The 20,950-nt window shown below is 34.6% G+C and overlaps 1 protein-coding gene across 2 annotated transcripts; it reads left to right on the top strand.

Annotated features, from left to right (window-relative positions):
• The first annotated feature begins 3,661 nt into the window (after positions 1-3,661).
• On the top strand, positions 3,662-13,789 carry LOC115881683. Of its 2 annotated transcripts, none has more exons than XM_030899273.1 (15): positions 3,662-3,922; positions 4,299-4,449; positions 4,618-4,934; positions 4,992-5,314; positions 5,371-5,614; positions 5,669-5,897; positions 6,655-6,889; positions 6,949-7,203; positions 7,256-7,518; positions 9,257-9,397; positions 9,538-9,657; positions 9,919-10,167; positions 10,222-10,530; positions 10,748-10,961; positions 13,096-13,789. In XM_030899273.1, exons 1-15 carry the CDS (start codon positions 3,710-3,712, stop codon positions 13,376-13,378), a joined length of 3,546 nt encoding a protein of 1,181 aa, XP_030755133.1. In that variant the 5' UTR covers positions 3,662-3,709; the 3' UTR covers positions 13,379-13,789. The 2 variants fall into 2 exon arrangements, with proteins under 2 accessions (XP_030755133.1, XP_030755134.1); XM_030899274.1 differs by having other exon boundaries at positions 6,655-6,868.
• The last annotated feature ends 7,161 nt before the right edge of the window (positions 13,790-20,950 follow it).

The raw sequence follows: 20,950 nt of genomic DNA on the forward strand, positions 1-20,950 counted from the left end.
AAGCTTTTTCTGTTATGTCATAATTTAAAGTCACCCAGTATACACATAACGTAATAGAGGTATGTATGGGCACTCCCCTAGAATTCTCACAGGTTCAAAAAAGATAAGTTCGGCATAAAACATTCCTGCTCCGAACCAAAATAAAACAACGTTCCACAAACGCGTGCCCATGCTTTTTAATTCAATCTTCAACAAGGAAATGTATCATTTCCAATTTACATATGCTAATTTAGCGTTTGCCTTTGACGGTGTTGTGTGTTTCCAGCTTTCAGGCTATCGCTGACGTATTCAGATCAATTTCAGCAGATAGTATTGAATTACGGAGATAGCTGCAGGTCATTTACACAATAAAACAACACAAATGGGCATATTAAAAGCATTACGTTTCTTAATTGCGCGCTCTTGTTTTAGCGCTAATCGCTTTATTAGGCGTGTAAATTTGTTTGTTTGGAAATAATCGTCTGTGAAATCTACCAAAATCATTTTATTGGATACTGTGCTGAACTACTAACATTTTTTTTTCGTAGAAGGATGTGGAATATTTAAGATTCTATGTTAGTAAATTAAAGTGCATTCAATTTAATTCATTGGTATTAGATATGTTTCGACCCCAGGAACACGCCAATGTCAATGATTCTAGCACAGAATATCTAGCTACGCCAGGAAATGGTATCGTAATATGGTACTACATTATGGTACCCCTTGATATGCTTCATGGTACCATAATATTGCAATGTCATCAAAAATACGCAAGTCTAATCAAATATGAGCCCAATCGAATGTCACGAAGTGGTATCGTAATATGGTACTATATTAAGGTACCACTTTATATATGCATAATAGTAGATGCATCATAGTTCCATCATATTACAATGTCACCGAAGATACTTACTATACCAAGTTAAGCCCAATCGAACGCCAGGAAATGGTATGGTATATGGTACTATTATGGTACCTCTTGATATGCTTCATGGTACCATAATATTGCAATGTCATCAAAAATATGCAGGTATATATCAAATATGAGCCCGTCAGGAAGTGGTATCATAATATGGTACTATAGAAGGTACCAATTTATATGCTCCATGGTGCCATCATATTACGATGTTACCGAAAATACCTAGTATACAAAGTTTAAGCTCAATCGAACGCCAGGAAATGGTATCCTAATATGGTACTACATTATGATACCCCTTGATATGCTTCATGGTACCATAATATTGTAATGTCATTAAAAATACGCAAGTATTATCAAATATGAGCCCAATCGAACGTCAGGAAGTGGTATCGTAATATGGTACTATATTAAGGTACCACTTTATATGCATCATAGTACCATCATATTACATCACACCGAAGATACTTACTATATCAAGTATAAGTCCAATCGCACGCCAGGAAATGGTATCGTATATGGTACCTCTATCGTATATGGTACCTCTATGTACTATTATGGCACCTCTTGATATGCTTCAAACCAAACCAAACCATAATATTACAATGTCACTGAAGATACGTAATATACCAAGTTTAAGCCCAATCGAACGCCATGTATCGTAATATGGTACTATATTACGGTATCACTTGATATGCTTCATGGTACCATAATATTGCAATTTCATGAAAAATACGCAAGTATATATCAAATACCGTACGATACCGAAAAAAACGGCGTCCAGTTGGCTGGAAAAAGACGATCGATGACATTTCCCATATAAATTTACACATAAAATGACAGCGATTTTCATTTCATAGCCATCGCTAACGCCGTTTTTTCCCAATCATACGGTATGAGCACAATCGAACGTCAGGAAATGGTGTCGTAATAGTAGAACAATACTAATTATATTGTCGCCGAATTACAATCAAAATTCAGGATTCAGTTAGAATCAAACGTCAGGAAGTGATTTTAATTCAGCTCGTAAGATTTAACTCCAACTAACATGGCGAAAATACTTAAACGTTTGAAAAAAGAGCTCTAATCTATTTTAATATGTTTAAATGATGTAGCAAATTTGAAGCTAAGCTTTATCAGGAAATATTACAATATAAATTACACAATGGCAACACTGCATAAAATTCTTTTAAATTTCGTTTGTAGAAAACTGTTTTCTTTTAAATTTATCGCCCTCTGTTATGTAGTAGTGAAACTACCGCAACAAAATATCTGATTTGGAGACCTACGATTTTATACATGTAACGAGGCTTCTGTTGCGTAGCTAGATATTCTGTGATTCTAGTCTTTGTTCTAGTACACATAGTAGAGTGTAGAATGTTTAGAAGGGGAGTTAATTACCGCGACCTTTCAGATCTATTGTTTGTCCTCCTTTTTTAAGTTATAACGAGTTATAACTCATCATACAATCCCAGGGCTTTGACACAAAAGCCAGTAGGTACTGGTCATCTCAGGTGAGACGACTCCACAGAAACCAGACGGCTCCACACAGGCCAGATGGCTTCACAGAGGCCATAGTAACAATGATATATCAAAATTCAATTAAGCATAAATAAACAAAAATTTGAAAATTTAAACCGGATATTTCTCAAAAGTGGCTGACTCCTATTAGAGCTCTTTTATTTTTTCGTATAAAAAACAAGATTTGGTACATTAATATTTGACATAAATTGGGATTAATTGACGTATTCAATTGATTTCGGTTACCTACCTCTTGTTTAACTGGAAATTGCAAAATATTCGACATTTTCAATTTCAATTTAGAGTGTCTTGGCCATAAATGTAAGGAAAATTTGACTCGAAATACCAATGTGTGGTACTAAATATTTGTATTTTTTGCTTACGAAGGAAAGAGAACCAGACTTTACTTTTCCAGTGGCGAAATGCCCATAGGAATTTTTTAGATAAATGAATCCGCCACATAGGTATAGACATTTTTTACTAAATTATTAGTAAATGCTTTTTTCAAATATGCTAATGAGTCACCCTTGTTCTATTTAGAAAAAAAATGAGTTATGTTTAAAAATACGAATTACACATATTAACTGACCATGACAAGACACTAAAAATATTAGACGATTAAATCTTTTTTTCCAACGGTTAAAAATTACTCTTTTTAACTTAGCCATGAGATGATTTTAACTAGATTGAAATTTAAAATACAATTTTTTAATCAAAAATGTCAGAAGTTGACATATAATTGTGTATCAAATAAAATAAAAAAAAATACTTAGGTTGCCATAAAGTCAAAAGCCATTTAAAAATCAAAAACATTAAGAAGAAAAACAATTTTCAATAAAATCACAAATCTATTTTACCGATAACCACTGCCCTGTTCTCCAAGCTCGGGCTGCTACTGTTTTAATCGATGTATCTCGTAAAAAATAGACTATCGCGTCAATAAAAAATCAACAAATTTGCAAGTAGCCAATGTAATGAGTGTGTTTTGCGGTGACATACTCGTCAAGTCCACGTGTATTCTATGCTGCTTGTATGTAGGTAACGACCTATAAAATATATTGCTATTTATTTAAATGTATTTTGTAGTAAATTGATCATACACCAATATTGTGTCCGCATTCTTGAAATTCCTTTCGTAGACACAGATCCTGTAGACGTACTTTACATATAATATTCAAATCACTAATAACCGATAGTTTTCTTTTCTTTTCAGACAAACACTTCAGCCATGAGACAAACCTGACCCCAAGCATTTCCATGAAGTGGAATAGGATGAATTAACAATTGAGCATCATGGTAATGTGCAGTGCCATGGATAGCGTCGTGATACCCAGACCCCCTGCACTACCTCTGGGGCCTTTGGTCCCTACCTTCCCCTTAAAAGGTACTTCACTGCCCCCACCACCGCCTCCTCCAAAACCTCAACACAATCAATTGGTGCAAACTGAAGAAAAGGAGTCATCTAGTGTTCATGTAACGAGGAATCAGGAGGTAGGTGATAAAAAGGTAAATACTACATATGTATATACAAATTATTATTAGCCTTTGTATGTTTTTCATCTTTATACTTACAATATACAGGGGGTTAGTCTTTATTTTTTTAGATTTATTGTAATTTTCTTCCAAGTGCGATTCGAATAATTTAAATAATTTTTTTTGTAATTATCTTAAATACCAAAATTTAATACCTTAATCCAATGTCAATAACTGGCCAAACTATTAAATAAGTTGATACTCATTGATTTCTCATCAAAAAATATAAAGAAAGGTCCGATATAAACATGGGGTATAAAATACTCTAATAAGAGTAATTTTTATTTCAATCACTAAGTTTATATTAGAGTAAAATATAATATTTATATTTTTTATGCATTTACTATAGGTATGTGAAGAAAGAACTGTTTTTGAAGAACGACGAATAATACAAAAAATGGTGGACAAAAAAATTACAAGGAACGAAAGTACCAGAAGTAAGATAAGCAGTAGAAGCGTGACATCACAAAAGTCCAATGGTTTTAGATTAAGAGAAAATGGTAAGAATGAAAAAGCGCAACAAATATAATAAGTTGCAAGTTATCCTAGCATATATTTACAATAAAATTTGTAGTTTTCTTTTTTTATTATTCTGCTGTGATTTACACTTTTTTCAGTTGAATATTTATAAAATGCGTCATCTGAAATCATTATTCTGATGATTACAGGGCACAACAACTCTCCAAATAATATGAACAACGACGATGCAGGATCGATATACAGCATTTACAAGCAAAAAATCGACAGCATGTTCGAGTCAGATTCCAGCACTAGTCATAACAGTGTCCAGGCTAAAATAGAAAAAATGTTTAGTGATGTCGCTAAAGATAGCGGTTTATTACCCACTCAAATAGGAGTCCATACATTCTCAGTAGATTATTTAGGCAGCATTCCGTTACAAGATAAAGTCAATAGTTTAAGTGGTTTGCAAAAACCTTTAAGAAAACTATATTTTTCGTATAAGAAATTAGTTAAAAATAAAAAGGTTTGCTATAACTGTTAAATATTATTATATTAATAACTGACTCGAATTATTTCTTAGACATTATCAGGTCGATTAGAGATATCTCCCCAAGGTCTAAAAGTTCAGTACCAAGGCCAATCAGGAGACTTGGAACAGATGAATTCGTATCCTTCAATTGCTGTCTGGTCAGCAGTTAAATTTGTCATCCAAGAAACAACCGGAAATTGTTTATCTTACGCTTTTCTACCTCTCATTACTGATCCAGATAATATGGACAAGCAGGCTCTCTTTAAGAATTTAGAAGATAACGAAAAGAAGTATATCACCAAGGAAGAACACTCTCCTCTATTTGCTGTAGTAATGAGGAAGATTGGAGTGCAAAAACAGCTGGAATGCCATGGGTAAAAGATAATTCAAAATATATCCCCACTTTCCTAATCTGTCTAAAATAAAATAGGTTTGTCTGCCAAACGTCAGAAGATGCCATAGTTATTGCTGCCACGTTGTATAAATCCCTCGTACACCATATGAAGCACAAAGAAAAGCGCTTCGAAAACAAAAATGGTGTCACCACCTGCATGTCCACCACTTCAAGTACAATCGTTGATAAAACTGGAGCGTCTGTCCCTGTCAGACCTCCCAGAAGAAAAAGAAGTAGTGCAACCTCTTCAGTTTGTAGTGACACGAATTCTATAGCCAATGTAACTACTAACTATTTATTTTCTGTATTATTTTTAATGTTGTTTCTGTTGTAGGTCTCAGATACTCAACCTCTTCTATCTTCAGATCTTCCTTCAGCTCCGAAGAAAAGTACAAAAGCTAAGAGAGCTCCTGAAGTTCCTAACCAATTCAAGCAAGAAGATTTAGATGCCATAGTACCGTACGAGGAGCCTATCGATGTTAAAAGTGCTGAGGTTAGCGAAATAAAGCCTTCAAATGAAGATGAACAAGGAGTTCAAGAAATTAAACCAAAATCTTTTTCTGGTAAGGATATAAAGAGCTATAGAGATCTATTGTGTCCCTTTTTCTTGAGTTATAAACTCATCATACAGTTTCAGGGCTTTGACAAACGGTTTTACAGAGGTTAGTTATTTATATCCGCTATCAGGCGTACCAAAGTTTATGGTATGAATGGTTGTCGCCTCGAGGCACTCAGTGATGAGGTGTTCTGGTATTTCCACATTTTCCTCACAGAATCTGCATTTGTCGTTGTTTCTTAGCTTCAATCTACTGAGGTGTTCATTGAGAAGATTTCAGTGTCCTGTTAAACACCTTGTGACAATCCTACGATTGTTCTTAAATAAATAAATCATCTTTGATTTACCAACTAAACGTTCTCCAACCCAGTGTGAGTACATATGTATCTATGTAAAACCTCTGACGAGGGTTAGGGGACTCAAAAAACTCACAATCTTTCAGGATCATCTTTGATTTTTCTCGGTTGTTAGTCCTGGAAAACTTCTTCGAGTGTCTTATCGTTACAGATTACCCATGAAGTTTTCCAAGGTTCTTGAGTTCCGCTTAAGTTGTCTCTTTAAGCTGTCTGTATGTCTCCACTTGGGAAGCAGAACGGTTCTGGTTCAGCTAGTGGACGGTTCGCTCTTTTTCTAGCTAGATCGTTTGGTTCTTTATTACCGTCTATCCCTTGGTGGGCTGGTATCCAGAGTAGGAGGACTTTATTTTCTTTGAATAATTTGTTCAGATGCTGTAAGTCATAGTATTTAAACTGTTTAAATTTTAGATAAACTCAGTACGTTTATGAGCAAGGAACAAAAACAAATTGCTGAAGAACTGAAACAAATGGTAACTGATTCAAATAAAGGACTAAAAAGGGTGCAAAGCTTCAGAAAACAAAACGATGATACCATCAGAAAGAAGGAGCATTCCGGTGATATTTTTACCAAAGTTACCATTCCTCGATCAGGGAGTTTCCTGAATACTGCTGGTTTAACCAGGTATAAAAATAAGGTTTCTAGGTAAAACATAAATTAAAATAAACGAAAGAATGTTATAATTAATAATATTTTTACTGTAGAAACAATGAGACAGCTAGTGGAGGATCTCCTTTAGGCTTTAAAGAAATATTTAACGAGCTATCGTTACAAGAAGGATTACATTCCATGGATGACATCCTTTCGGTCATTATCGACCCAGACGGAATGTCTTTTAATGACCTGAAACCAATTTACAAAGAATTTTTGTTGAAACTTGCACTTACTCTCACAAAAGACGAGTTATATATGAAAAGTAAAAGCATCATGAGGAGGCAAAAAAAGAAACAGATTAAAAGGTAAAGCAGTGTTTTTTTCTTCACTTTTTAGCTAACATTTGTAAACTTCTAGATCAGCTAGCGTGAAGAAAGCTTCTCACACGTTGATATCTGGAAAATTCAAGAGGTTGAAGCATATTTTCCAAAAGAGTTTTAGAGAAAAGCAAAATAAGAAACTGATGGAAAATAGTAAGTTGAAAAATATTGTAAGTTCTGGATGTGGCGAATCGAAATTGCCTGAAAGTAGTATTAGTACTTCTTCTTACGACACAAGGCAATTTAGAACTAAGGAAGAATTGGCTGGAAAAAAATCTGCATACAGGAAAAAATCTCATGGTTCGTAAAAGTGACATGCTTTATGTTTTTAGTAACTTAGGAAACATACAGAGAAGACCAGGCTACTAGTAACATAGCAACTTGCCGGACGAATTTACGCTTACCCGATTGCGTTCGTACTTGAGATTCACTGCCGGCTAGTCAACTGGTTAGGCAGTACGCAGTTGCAGTTGTGCTTGGACGGGTCGGTCGTGACAGACTAGGAATACGACGCGAGGAGTGCCGAGTATTTATTATTTTCATTTTAAGTGTTTACCTTCACTTAAGGTAACATTTAAAATTAAAATACTTAAATATTTATTATTTGAGTGTGTTTACAAGCCAAAACTAAAAATAAATAAATTCTCTAAACCCAAAACTCATTTCCAAAATTAAAAAATGCATCAATAAAATAAAAAAAAATTAAATATTACTCTAAATAAAAATAGTTATAACAAGTGTTCAAAAAGACCACCTTCTTGTGCTAGACAGAAGCCTAGGTGGTCGTAAAATCAGGGCTAATAGTTTGGAAAGCCTCGCGTATTTTTACTTGAAGCTCATCCAGATTATTAGCCCTATTATGACCGTACACTTTGGATTTTACATAACCCCACAAAAAGAAATCATTGAGAGAAAGATCTGGTGATCTAGCGGACCACAAAATAGTTCCATATCCATTAATTAAACGGTTGGGAAAAGTATTGTTCAAATATTCTTGAACAATACGGTTGAAACCAGACATTGTGGAATCTTTCTCCCAATAACTCACGAATTCTAGGCACAATCTGCTGCTGTAACAAGTCCAAATATTTTGCAACAGTTAAATTACCCTCTATAAAAAATGGACCAATCATATGCTCCCCTACAAAACCACCCCAAACATTTAGCTTTTGAGGATATTGCGTGCGCATCTCAAAATATCTGTGCAAATTTTCCCCGAGACCAATATCGCACTTGTGTAGGGTTATGACGACTCAATACATGAAAACTTGATTCGTCGGTGAAAACTATACGCCGAATAAAGTTTTCATCTAAATTGGCCTTTTCCATTACAGATTCACAAAACGCCATACGCCGAAATTGGTCTCCATGGAAAATTTCTTGAGTTTTGCGCGCTTTATACGATCGGTATCCATTCTTTTTAAGGACTCTTTTAACCGTGCTAGGTGAGGAATCTGTTACCACAATTTGATTACTTGAAAACGTGGGATTTTGATCCGCGGTAGCACAGATGAACACTTGCTTTAACTTCTGTTGTTCATTAATCAACACATCAGGCTTTTTGTGTTTTTGTGGGGACACGCACACATGTGTTTCAAAATTATTAATAACTCTTGATATAGTAGGTAAAGATGGAATTGGCCTGTTTACAAAAGTTTGTGGAAAAATTGTTTGTATATCCCGATAAGATCTATTTTGGAAATACCATTTTACAATTTGAATTTTCTCACGAACTTCGTAAACATCCATTATTTTACTTAAAAAATAAATTTTACACCAGAGCTGTCGCGAGAATCTATGTACTCGTTTTGGCTATTAAAACACAAATAAATACAAATTCTGAAACATTCTTATCACATATCTACCTATTTTTATTTTATCGCATTTTTTCGCTTGCTTTTTATCCGGCGCCGCAGCGGACGGGTATACGCTAATTCGCCCGGTTCTGCCTATGTTACTACTACGGTGGTCCGGTCTGTATAAACATTAGTTAGCTAACTTTCTTCGTGCTCTATCTGACATTCTTTAAATATTTTAGGTGATTACAGTAAAAATAGAAGAAGAGATCGAGCTAGTACCAGTGAAGAATCGGACTTCATGTCTTTGAAAAGGCAAAATAAATACAAAAATCAGAACTCCAATCTTCTTACTTTGAATCATAATCGAAACTCCTCATCAGGTATAGATATTAAACTCGTTCAAAAATTTCCTGAAACAGGAAAATATAGTTGCTTTAAATTTGTAATTTGTAGTCTATGTACTTCTTTTCTTTCGCCATATTGATGTCTATGCTTGACTAAGATACCCTTCTATGTCTAGGTTATGTTTCATGCTCTGAATGTAGCTACGACTCGGACACTTGCACCTGCGTATCAGCAGACAAGTGCTACTGCAGTTTGGGACAGCGCAATATCGGAAATGGTAGAAGGGGTAGTCTTCGTGAGTATCTAATAAATTTACTATGCTACATAGTCATATTTAATTTACTCTTATAGATACTATTTTAGTATATATCTATATTTTAACCTGTAAGCTGTGTGCTATCTATAGTAGATATCTATAGTCTAAAATCATCTCTATATTTCATTCAGAATATTCTAGCAAACATGATCTGTTACTCCTTACAATTTCTAATAAATGTGACATTATAAGCTTAAAAATGTTTCTTTAATATTGCTGACATAACGTTGATGGTTTTAGAAGAGGAAATTACATGTGCAGCTGATCCTACATTAATATATTGTGACTGTGATACCGATTCTTGTGCTGAATCCAACAAATGCTACTGTCATTATGGAAACAGACCCATCATCCAAAATAATAGAAATACTTCTCATCACCATTCCAATTGTATGGTCAAACACTCTCAAAAACATAAAAAATTGTGCAAGAAAAATTCAAACACTAAAAGTAGTAGAAGCTTAGAATACATGTCAAACCCCAGTGAAGGTAAGATACTTAATATAATAATAAAAATAACTCTAAGTGTGTACCCAATTTAAGGATACTACGAAAAACTCAAAAGCAAACAGAAATTTGGCAGTGAAAGAATAATCTCGCACTATGCTTCCAAAAATGACTTGAAGAAACGAAGAAACAGCCATTCTGGTATTGGAGGTCATATAATTGATGGGGAATTCAGCATGATCACCCACCAAAATGTCCAAATGGGTATGGTTGGCGGAAACCTAACCGCCTTGAACTACGATGTGTTGAAAATGTCGAAGAGAGATATAGAAGAGGCTTTATACCGAGGAGCTTTCAGTGAGAGTTTTAAAGATTATTGCAGAGGAAACAGTGGTATAGATCCAAGTAAGGATATTATCACTACCCTACAATCAATTACTTTGTTACCAATCTAAATATTCTTCTAACTACTTTATCTTTATTGATCAAAACTCAGTAATATTAGTGAAATAAGAAAAAGTATGGTAACAAGAAGTATTTATCTAATTGTAGTGTGGTTAAAGATTAAAATAATAGTGTTCTTTAATCTATAAATTGTGTTTTAATTTATTTTGTTTGTCAGGAGGTCAACGAATCCAGTCAGCAATAACTACTGGAGCATGTACTGAAGCATTATCCGTTAAAAAATCAGCAGAAATAGCTGCTTTGTTCGCCGATATGAAACTCACTCAGACAACTGACATCACTCATTTGGCACCGCAAGGTTTTGACATGAACAACATGACCGAGTCTAAGAATTTGTATAATAGTGAACAGTCATTATTGGCGAAGTACAGGTAAATCATCATGATTTTCAGCTTATTCAACCATTTCCAATAATTGTATAGCCTTTTTTTCACCAAAAGGGGCCGTCCTCTGCCGGAAACACTGCGACCTGTGAGGCCTATTGTGTTTATCCCCTTTCTATATCTGCACCAATTCTCCTATCCCTGTGCCCTGCACTAACTTATGCAGGTCCTTGATAGGATGGGAGCATAGTTCCTCCGGTTCTAGCCTAGCTTTCCCAAATAAAAAGTGTCGCTTGCGATCCAGAGCCTCTCAGTGACATATTATGTGCTCCGCTGTTTCAGGATCTTTATCGCAGAGTCTGCAGCAAAGACTTCCTTGATACAGGTTGAGCTTGTTCAGGTAACGCTTGACAGCCATATGACCTGTCAAGAGGCCTGTTTTAATCCGCAATTTATTCCTGCTAAGCATTAACATTTCTTTTTTCGGTTTTAGAGCTAGGTCCTTGGATAAAAGCCTTGCTGTGCCCCTGTCTGTTTCTCCAGTGGACATTCTGCTTTTCCCTGATCCAGAGTTTTAGTGCACTACGAGCCATACATTTGGGTATTCCCAGTACTGACTCTGGACCAAGATAGGATGCCGATGATCCTTGCCTAGCTAGCTCATCGGCTTTTTCGTTGCCTTGGATGCCGCTGCGGCCCGGCAGCCAGAATTATTTAATTCTGTTCTTTCGAGCCAGAGCTCCCAGTTCACCTAAACATTCCCAGACGAGTCTCGACGATACCTTTAGGTTTATAAGCGCCCCAAGTGCCGCCTGACTGTCTGAGCATATATTGATGAGCTTATCTGAATAAGCTCTTCTATTGTTTTCTCTCGCACATTGTAGAATGGCGAAGATTTCTGCCTGGAATACGGTTGAGTGTTGAAGGATAAACTTACCCTTGGTCTTTCCCCAAATACTCTAGCTGCTGTTCCTTCAGCGGTCTTTGACCCGTCTGTATACCAGGTTAGTCCATCCTGAAGGAATGTTATATCTGTCCACATTCCTCGATCCATTTTGTTCACCTCGAATGGTTTGTGGTAGTGATAAAGAGGGGTCATTTGGTCCGATCTCATTTGGAGTAGAGGTCTCTCGATAGAATTTCCCAACTTTGAGTGTCCTGTTTCTGTCCTATTTCCCAGAGACAAGACACTTTGTTGTCGATAGAGTCCCATTCTTGCCTCCGCCTGGATCACTATGTGAAGAGGCGGTAGGTCCAGAAGCCCCTTCATTGATGCACTGGGCGTTGATTTCATCGCCCCTGTTATGCTCAGACAAGCAAGTCTTTGCACCTTGCTGAGACTGAGCATTGTTGTTTGTTGCATTACCTTAGGCCACCATACCAAGGATGCATATGTTACTGAAGGCGTCTCCAGTGTACAACCAGTGCACATCTGTGGTCTGAGGCTCCAGATTTTTCCATGAAGTCGTCTGACTACCGCTAGTGTAGTCACCGCCCTCCTTGTGACATTTTCCAAATGTCGGTTCCAGGTCAGTTTGGTATCAAGCGTGATTCCTAGATACTTGACCTCCCCCGAGAGAGGAATCTCAACACCGCAGAGTCTTAGAGGGCCTTGAACCACCTTCCTCACCTGATTAAATAATCTCTTTGTAATTGGGCTCATAAATGTCTATTGTTGGCTATGCAGGCTAAATTTCTAATATCAAGGTTATATCTCAGATTACAGTTAAAAAATAAAACACTAATTAACCAAAATACACCAAAACACTTAACTTTTGCACCGAACGCACGTTTCGCTAACCATGTTTGTATCATCAGCAAATGATTAAAGCTGAATTCTCTAAAATTCTCTTCTAAAATCTATCTCAGATCGTCTTCGACTCGGGATAATTTTCAAAATATCATGAACTCGAAAAAATTTCCGGAAATAATTTGACCTCTAGTGGTATTACTAGTGATAATTTTTCATTTAAGCATATTGTCAATAAAAAAACAGCATCCATTTATATTCATATTTTGGAAGACTTTTTTTTTATTTGAAGACTTGATTTTCTTATGGTAAAATATGAATATAAACTCATGCAGTTTTTAGATAACATGCTTCTATGAAAAATTATCGGTAATTTTGATGCACTTGGGTAATTACTATCGAAAACATTTATAATAATATTTCTCTTTATAGTAAACCTATAAAAGGTCCTCCAAGACCGGATTCCAAAGCTATTTCGTTACCCAAACCACCTTTACCACCACCAGCATACGCGAGACCTACAGGCTTGACCAAGAACAAATCCAAACTGTATTCGGCTAAAAACGGACTGTATACTATCCAAAGTCAGTCAGACGAGAGCAGAGCAAGCAGTGTCAGCGGTGAAGGTAGAAGGAAAAGGGAAAATAGCATGGCGTACAGTCACAGAAGAAATGTCAGTTCAAATATTGAAAATTCTTTAGGATATCTACCATAGTAATACCTGCACTACTAGTTTAATTGTTTAAGTAAGAATAAAAAATAAAGTAAATTATTTTTTATTGAAATAATTAGGTTTATAGTTACTATAAATGTACTTGATGGTCTAGATTTTATAGTAACTGAAAAATTATAAAAATATGCTAATTATAACATGTGTTCTATCAACTGTTTAGAGTTCATATGTCTGCAACAAAAATTTGAGCACTCTGTATATAAAATGTCTTTACCTTCTCTACCAAAAAATATGTGACGTCAAGTATATTAACCCTCTGATTATCATGTACACATACTAGGTATAAAATAGTGTTCTTTTTTATTTGTAGTTATTTCTGAAATAACCAGTTCAAAATTTTTTTTTCATGAAAGAAAGTTTGTTTTATGTTGAGATTTATTATTTTTTCCATTTTAGTAACCACATTTTTATTTATTTAATTTATTATAAGTTTTGTTCTGTTTTTATTCAAAGTATCTAATTTTTATTTATAAATTAATATAAACTCACCAGCAAAAAAAACGGCCACTGAAAACTAGTTCCAATTTCAAAGTTGGATTTCCCAACTCTGAAATTGGGACTAGTTTTTAGAGGCCGGTTTTTTTTGCCGGTGAGTATAACTTCCAGTATATTTTTTTTTTCAACTACACTCACCGGCACGAACTGCTAATTTAACTTTGTAATATATGTGTCATAATTCTTTAAATATTTTAAACCCTGTTATAAATAACATCTCAGATGTATTCTTTGTTAAAATGGTATACAAATATTCTACTTTATATTGTTAATATTAGTAGCTGTAGATTTTGTTAATACTGTGATTTTTAAATTATACAGGGTGAGTTTCCTACGATGTTCTCTATGGGCATCTCGGAAACTGCTGGAGATAGAGAGTCGGTTAAATGGGGAAAGAATTGCAGTTTTGTGAGGTCATAAATATGCGCCTTTCAGATTTTTGAAAAAGTTCATGGCTTACGAGATATTTCGAAAAAAACAAATTTTGGCTATTTTAAAAATTGTCCCTAATTCCATTATAATCTATTTTAGACAAAAAGTGTTCAGATAAAAGTTGTAGATAATCACATTCCTAATGAGATTGTGTTCTCCGATTTTTTCTAAAGCCTGTCATTTTTGACATATGACACAAACATATGTTTTTTTAAATGGAAACCATAGTTGGCCATGACTTCATAAAAAGCGCCATTTTTTAAGCTTTTCAGCGATATAAGCTATAATATGTTTCTTTTACAAAATTACTGAGTTATAGCCAATTCTTATCTTTCTTGACTAATTTCACTTAGTTAGCCATCCAATCTTTGTAAATTAAAATAAACAAAAATTGAAAATATTTTTTTTTAAATGAAGAAAAGCGTGTAGTGGCTATTGGTTCAACTTTTCTTGACCATACAAGATACGTTGACCAGTGAAAGTTACTTACGTTTTTTAGAGAACGGTGTTCTAATTTTGTTATGATTTATAACTTATAAAAAGACAAAATATTTTATTAAACGGCTCTTTACAATTTACATTACACAAACTAAAAGTTAAAAAAATAATCAATACATACACTTTAAGTTAATTTAGGAAATGTTCAAAAAATCCGCAATTGTTTTGAGTACATAAATGCATCTTTTTAAAACTGAATTTCTAGCTATTGTCACAGAACGACCGGTCGACTTAATTAAACTTCTCCTGTTTCGCCTCTTCGAGTGCCTTTCATAAGTTCATAAGTCCTTTAGTAAACCTTGTTGTTAACCATACCGTATAAAAAAATCTAAAATGGATAGGTCAGATGACCGAGGACGCCGAGGAGACCCATGCAATTGGTCCACCTCTTTCTATCCCTGAGTCTACATAATTATGATAATGAAATAATTTTTAACATTTCTTACAATGTGGGAGAGGGGTTTGGTGTGTCATAATGAAAGTCATATTGGAACCACTCTATTAATGCGCGAGTATCTAAATTTAAGTTTTCTAACATGTCTTGAAAACCGTTCTCTAAAAAACGTAAGTAACGTTCACCGGTCAACGTATCCTCGAAACTGTATGGCCAAGAAAAGTTGAACCAATAATCCTACACGCTTTTATTCATTTGAAAAACTCGTATTTACAATTTTTGTTTATTTTAATTTACAAAGATTGGATGTGACAATTTCACATTTGTGAGAGCAACGACGATTGAACTTGTTTCCATGGCTAACTAAGTGAAATTAGTCAAGAAAGATAAGAATTGGCTATAACTCAGTAATTTTGTGAAAGAAACATATTATAGCTTATATCGCTGAAAAGCTTAAAAAATGACGCTATTTATGACGTCATGGCCAACTATGGTTTCCATTTAAAAAAACATATGTTTGTGTCATATGTCAAAAATGACAGGCTTTAGAAAAAATCGGAGAGCACAACCTCATTAGGGATGTGATTATCTACAACTTTTATTTGAAAACTTTTTGTCTAAAATAAATTATAATGGAATTAAGGAAAATTTTTAAAATAGTCAAAATTTGTTTTTTCGAAATATCTAGTAAGCCATGAACTTTTTTGAAAATCTGAAAGGTGCATATTTATGACCCCACAAAACTGCAATTCTTTCCCCATTTAACTGACTCTCTATCTCCAGTAGTTTCCGAGATACCCATAGAGATCCTAGGAAACTCACCCTGTATACAGGTAGTGTTTTATGGGATTTAGTAAAAAGGGAAAGGTGCAATATGGGGAAATCGATTGTGAACTTTAAATGTATCTTATGATCGAATATAAATGACAATAAGAAACTCCTGTCAAGAATGAATACACGTGACCCTAATTTATTTGATCATAAGGTATATGTCCTATTTAATGAGTTTCTATATTTAAATACATATAAGTATTGTTTATTTTTTACTATGATATTTTTTACAGTAGAATTGTAATAATAATATGTAGTGCATTTTCTTACAATAATTGCTTAAAAGTTTAATTCTGTGTAAAAACTAAACCTGCCATATTTAGTTTTCTAAGCTGGGATTATTAGGGAAGTGCAATTAGTTTTCCTTAATTATTAGATAAATTAGTGCAATATTTTGTGGTTTAATTACTTAATAAATTTTATATTATTAATGAATGTACTTATTCTTATTTATATCTCTTAAAGAATATCCAACAAAAAGAAATGTAAAATGGTTATTTTGATGACGAAAAACAGGCACCTTAAAATTTTCATGTATTTTATAGTTTTATATAGTATTGTTTTCTAGTGGACCAATTTTGATAATTTTAAACAATTTGTAGCTAAATTATTTGACTTTGTAGTATTTCTTTCTAAGTCAAAAATGAAAGATGTCATCTGTCAATTATACGAGGGAAAACAAAATGTTGATATTTTGGTGAAAGTTCGAAATGCCATGTGGAGTAAGAGAGAACAAAGCAAATAATTTAAGAATCATTTTATCATCTAGGTGTATCTTTTCTCGATGGTTTGTTTTTTTATTCATCTCAATAGCTTTTTTTTTGGAGATATTCCCTTTTGAAGAAGACATTAACATTTTTTCGTATTTTTTACATTAAAACCAAACCATGCCTTTGCTTTTGGTCCTAGTCAATAGACCTATAAAATTATGTTTATGATTTATACTAGCATGTACCAGCGACTTCGTTCGCGTCGAATTAATCATGTTAATAATTAATTTGTAATGCTGATGATAAAGCAAAGCAAGAATTTCCATTAACATACAAACTGGATAAAATTTTCTCACATTTATGTCAGCATGAGAAAAAACAATATGGCGATATTATTATATAACTTGGTAATATTTGAGGGGTAGTTTCATCTCGTTGGAATTTGACTTTCGAAAAATCCGTTTGCCAAAAATAAGCTTTTTACGTCAAGCAGTTTAAGCAGTATCGTGGTTAAGAAATTACCCAACTTTTTGGAACACCCTGTATGATTTTTTAAAAAATTTCAAAATATGTAAAAAAAATCCAAATAAATGATGCTTGTCCAAGCGTTTTCCCGAAAGACTAACCGTTTTTTAAATAACCAATATTGTAATATTTGAGAGGCGGTTTCACCCTCTTGGAATTTGAGATTCGAGAAACCCCTCCTTATCGAACCTCTACACCCCACAGTCAATCCGCTTGCCAAAAATCAGCTTTAAACGTCAATCAGTTTAAGCAGAATCGTGATTACTCAATGGTCATATTTTATGAAACACCCTGTATAAATTTATAAAAAATCTTAAAATATGTAAAACAACAAATTAAAATATACGTGTTTAAGAGTTTTTCCGAAAAACTCACCGGTTTTTAAATAAAAAAATTTTAATATTTAAGGGATAGTTTCACCCCCTTAGAATTTGAGTTTCGAAAAATCCCTTCTTATCGAACCTCTACATCCTAAAGTCAATCCGTTTTTCAAACCAGTTTTTTACGTCAAGCGCTTTAAGCAGGATGGTGATTAATCAATGACCATATTTTTCGCAACACCCTGTATACATTTTTAAAAAATCTTAAAATATATAAAAAAACAAAATAAAATATACGTGTTTAAGCGTTTTTTCGGAAACTTGGCCGTTTTTTAAATAAAAAATATTGTAATATTTGAGGGGTGGTTTCACCCTCTTGGAACTAGAATTTCGAAAAATGCCTTCTTATCGAATCTCTACACCTTAGAATCAACCTGTATGCCAAAATTGAGCTTCTTACTTTGAGTGGTTTGAGTAGGATCGTGATTAATCAGTATGTCTGTCACTTAATGATTTTATATATTGGTATAGATAATATCACTGTCTTTGAAAAATTATATTATTATTGTCGTTTGGGCAGTTACTCTAATAGATATGGTTTTAAGTCCAAAAATCGATCTCTACCATATCAATTAAAGCAGCGATAGTCGATACTTCTGACTAAGAAAACATCGCTAATCTACATATATAAAATGCTAATGTTTATCTGTGGCGTCTCTACTGAAGTAACGACTTCCTCTAGAAAGTTGCTTTTTTACTAAAAGATAGCTCGGAACACGGAGGAAAGGATGATAAAGGGAATAAATGCATTCTATGCATGTAAAAACTATTTGGAAGGAGATGGAGTCTGCTACCGTACATTATACACTGGATGTACACTGCTATAGTTAGACCAATCATCACTTATGGAGCACTAGTATGGTGGGAAACGGTACTTAAAGAGACTAATAGAAAAAGCCTCACAAAAGTACAGCGGTTAGCAGCTCTAGGTACAAGTGGACCAAGGAGTAACACAGCGCAAGCTGCGCTAGAAGCAATTCTGGACTTGCAATCAATCGACTGGCTCGTGAAGGATCTGGCCGCTAAGGGTGCCCTTAGATTAAGGGAATCCAATCTGTGGAACCAGACCAACTACGGTCACTCGAGGATATTGCCAGTGATAGGAAAAATCATGGTGAACACGAGTCCACATCTGCTAGACCAGAAAACGGACTATATGCTCACTAAACATGATTTTGGAGAAAAGATAAGGATTCGCATCCCGACAAGAGAAGAATGGGAAAGCAACCGAGTAATGAACACTCAAGAGATATCAGTCTACACAGATGCTTCCGCAAATTCCAGGGGCACAGGTGTAGGCATTTTCTCAGAGAAACTAGACATCCGACGATCTTTGAGGTTATCGGATGGCTGTAATGTTCTACAAGCAGAGGTTTACGCCATAAAGAAAGCGTCTAGATGTATACGAGAGAAAATTGCTGATAGACCAATAGGGGATATAGTGATATAATCTGACAGCTTGGCCGCTTTAAGAAGCATCACCATGCAATCAGTGAGATCGAAAACTGTGATGGAATGCCGAGAAGCACTGTCCTGACTGCGTCGGGGCGGGGCTACTCTGTGCTGGATGTCAGGCCACAGCAATGTGGTAGGTAGGGATATCAGGAATATAATCAGGAAGCAGACAGACTCGCCAAAGACGGAGCCAAGGGAGAGGTCATGGCAGATGACCCACAACTTGTGACGATCAACATACTGAAGGAGGCTATACTGGATCAAAGCCAAGCAGCAAGAGATGTGGCAACACCGTGAGGACTGCGCTACAGTTCGAAGACTATGGCCAGCGGTAGATAGCAAAAAGACAAAACAACTACTAGAGCACAAAAAGGACCTGGTAGGAATAATTGTAGGTGTCGTCACTGGAAACTGTCTCACGGGGGTCAACCTCGTAAGATGGAAAGTTTCCGACGACGACTACTGCAGAGAATGCGGAGAGGAAGAAAAAACCATAGAGCACCTGCTGTGCCACTGTCCGGCACTGGAATACCGACGCTTTAAAACTTTAGGGCAAGGTTTTTTGGAGGGACTAGAGGAAGCAGCAGAAGCCAACATCAGCGACATCGGGAGCTTTGCAAAGAGCTGGAAATGCTTTAACGCAAAGAAAGAATGAGAGGAAGGTTTGGTAAAACAATACAGAGGTATCGCAATGGGCCCAAGGCCTCCGAGTGAGGGATCAAATATGATCCTAAACCCCAGCAACCTAACCTAACCTAACCTAAAAGATAGCTAATTGGCTCTTCTAAAAACTGTCGTGGCCGGATTTTTTGTTTTTTATTTAATTAAAAATATAAAAAGTATTTTTTCCTGAGGTCATGGCGGATGCGCCAGGCTTCAACTAGTAGAGTCATTTTAGAGTAAACTTCAATAAACAATAATGCGACTTATCAATGACAGTGAGATTATAGAAACATAATATACATAAAAACTATTATACAGGGTGTCCCAGAAATACGTGCGAGTATTTTAAGGGGTGGTAGATCTCGATAAAAGAAACATATTTTCTCTTTATCGTTTTTCAAATAAGTCAAAAATAACAAAAAAAACCAAAAAAAAAATTCCAAAATTTTTTTCAAAAAATTCCAGATTTTCAACATTTTTTTTTGGCGAAAAAAACCTCATAGACGTGTTACTGGGGTTGAACTATACTACCAGTTAAAATATTTGCACTTATTTCTGGGACACCCTGTATAAGTGTGTCCATGAAGACTCAAAACCAATGCTAAATAAAATATTTGTAAATCGTTACTGTCTTATTCAAAAGCTAATATGTCCAATAAAAATAAAGCTATTGAGATTCATTGAGAATCAATTATTGAGAATCAAAAAACAAATTATCGAGAAATGACGTACCTAGGTGATAAAATTAGTTTTAAATTTCTTGCTTTGTTAACATATTCCACAGGGCGTTTCAAACTTTCACCAAAATATCAAAATTTTGTTTTTCCTCGTATAATTGACAGACGGAAACTTTAATTTTTAATTTAGAAAGAGATACTAAAAAGTTCAATAATTTAACTACAAATTGCTTAAAAAATCATCAAAATCGGCCAGCTAGAACAAAATATACAAGGTATAGTATATTTTGTTCACCTTAAAATATATAGCATTTTTAAGGTGCCCTGATTTTATCGTGACAATGGGTTATTAAATACATTTTAGTATTTTAATTTCAATTTTATTAATTAATTTTGTCTATTAATTAATTATCACAATGATATGCGTGTCTACTAAAAATAAATTATCGTTTATATATATTTATTAATTTGAAATTGACATAGTATTCCTATAA

Source organism: Sitophilus oryzae, unplaced genomic scaffold (assembly GCF_002938485.1).
Source record: "Sitophilus oryzae breed Bouriz unplaced genomic scaffold, Soryzae_2.0 scaffold_172_pilon_pilon, whole genome shotgun sequence".
NCBI classification, from domain to species: Eukaryota; Metazoa; Arthropoda; class Insecta; order Coleoptera; family Curculionidae; genus Sitophilus; species Sitophilus oryzae.

Bases quoted from the DNA above. Each gene is read 5' to 3' on its own strand.
- LOC115881683 (XM_030899273.1), top strand. From the start codon at position 3,710: ATGGTAATGTGCAGTGCCATGGATAGCGTCGTGATACCCAGACCCCCT. The intron at 6,890-6,948 runs GTAAAACATAAA...TTTTTACTGTAG, and splicing joins TATAAAAATAAGGTTTCTAG to AAACAATGAGACAGCTAGTG. The intron at 9,658-9,918 runs GTGAGTATCTAA...TGATGGTTTTAG, and splicing joins TGGTAGAAGGGGTAGTCTTC to AAGAGGAAATTACATGTGCA.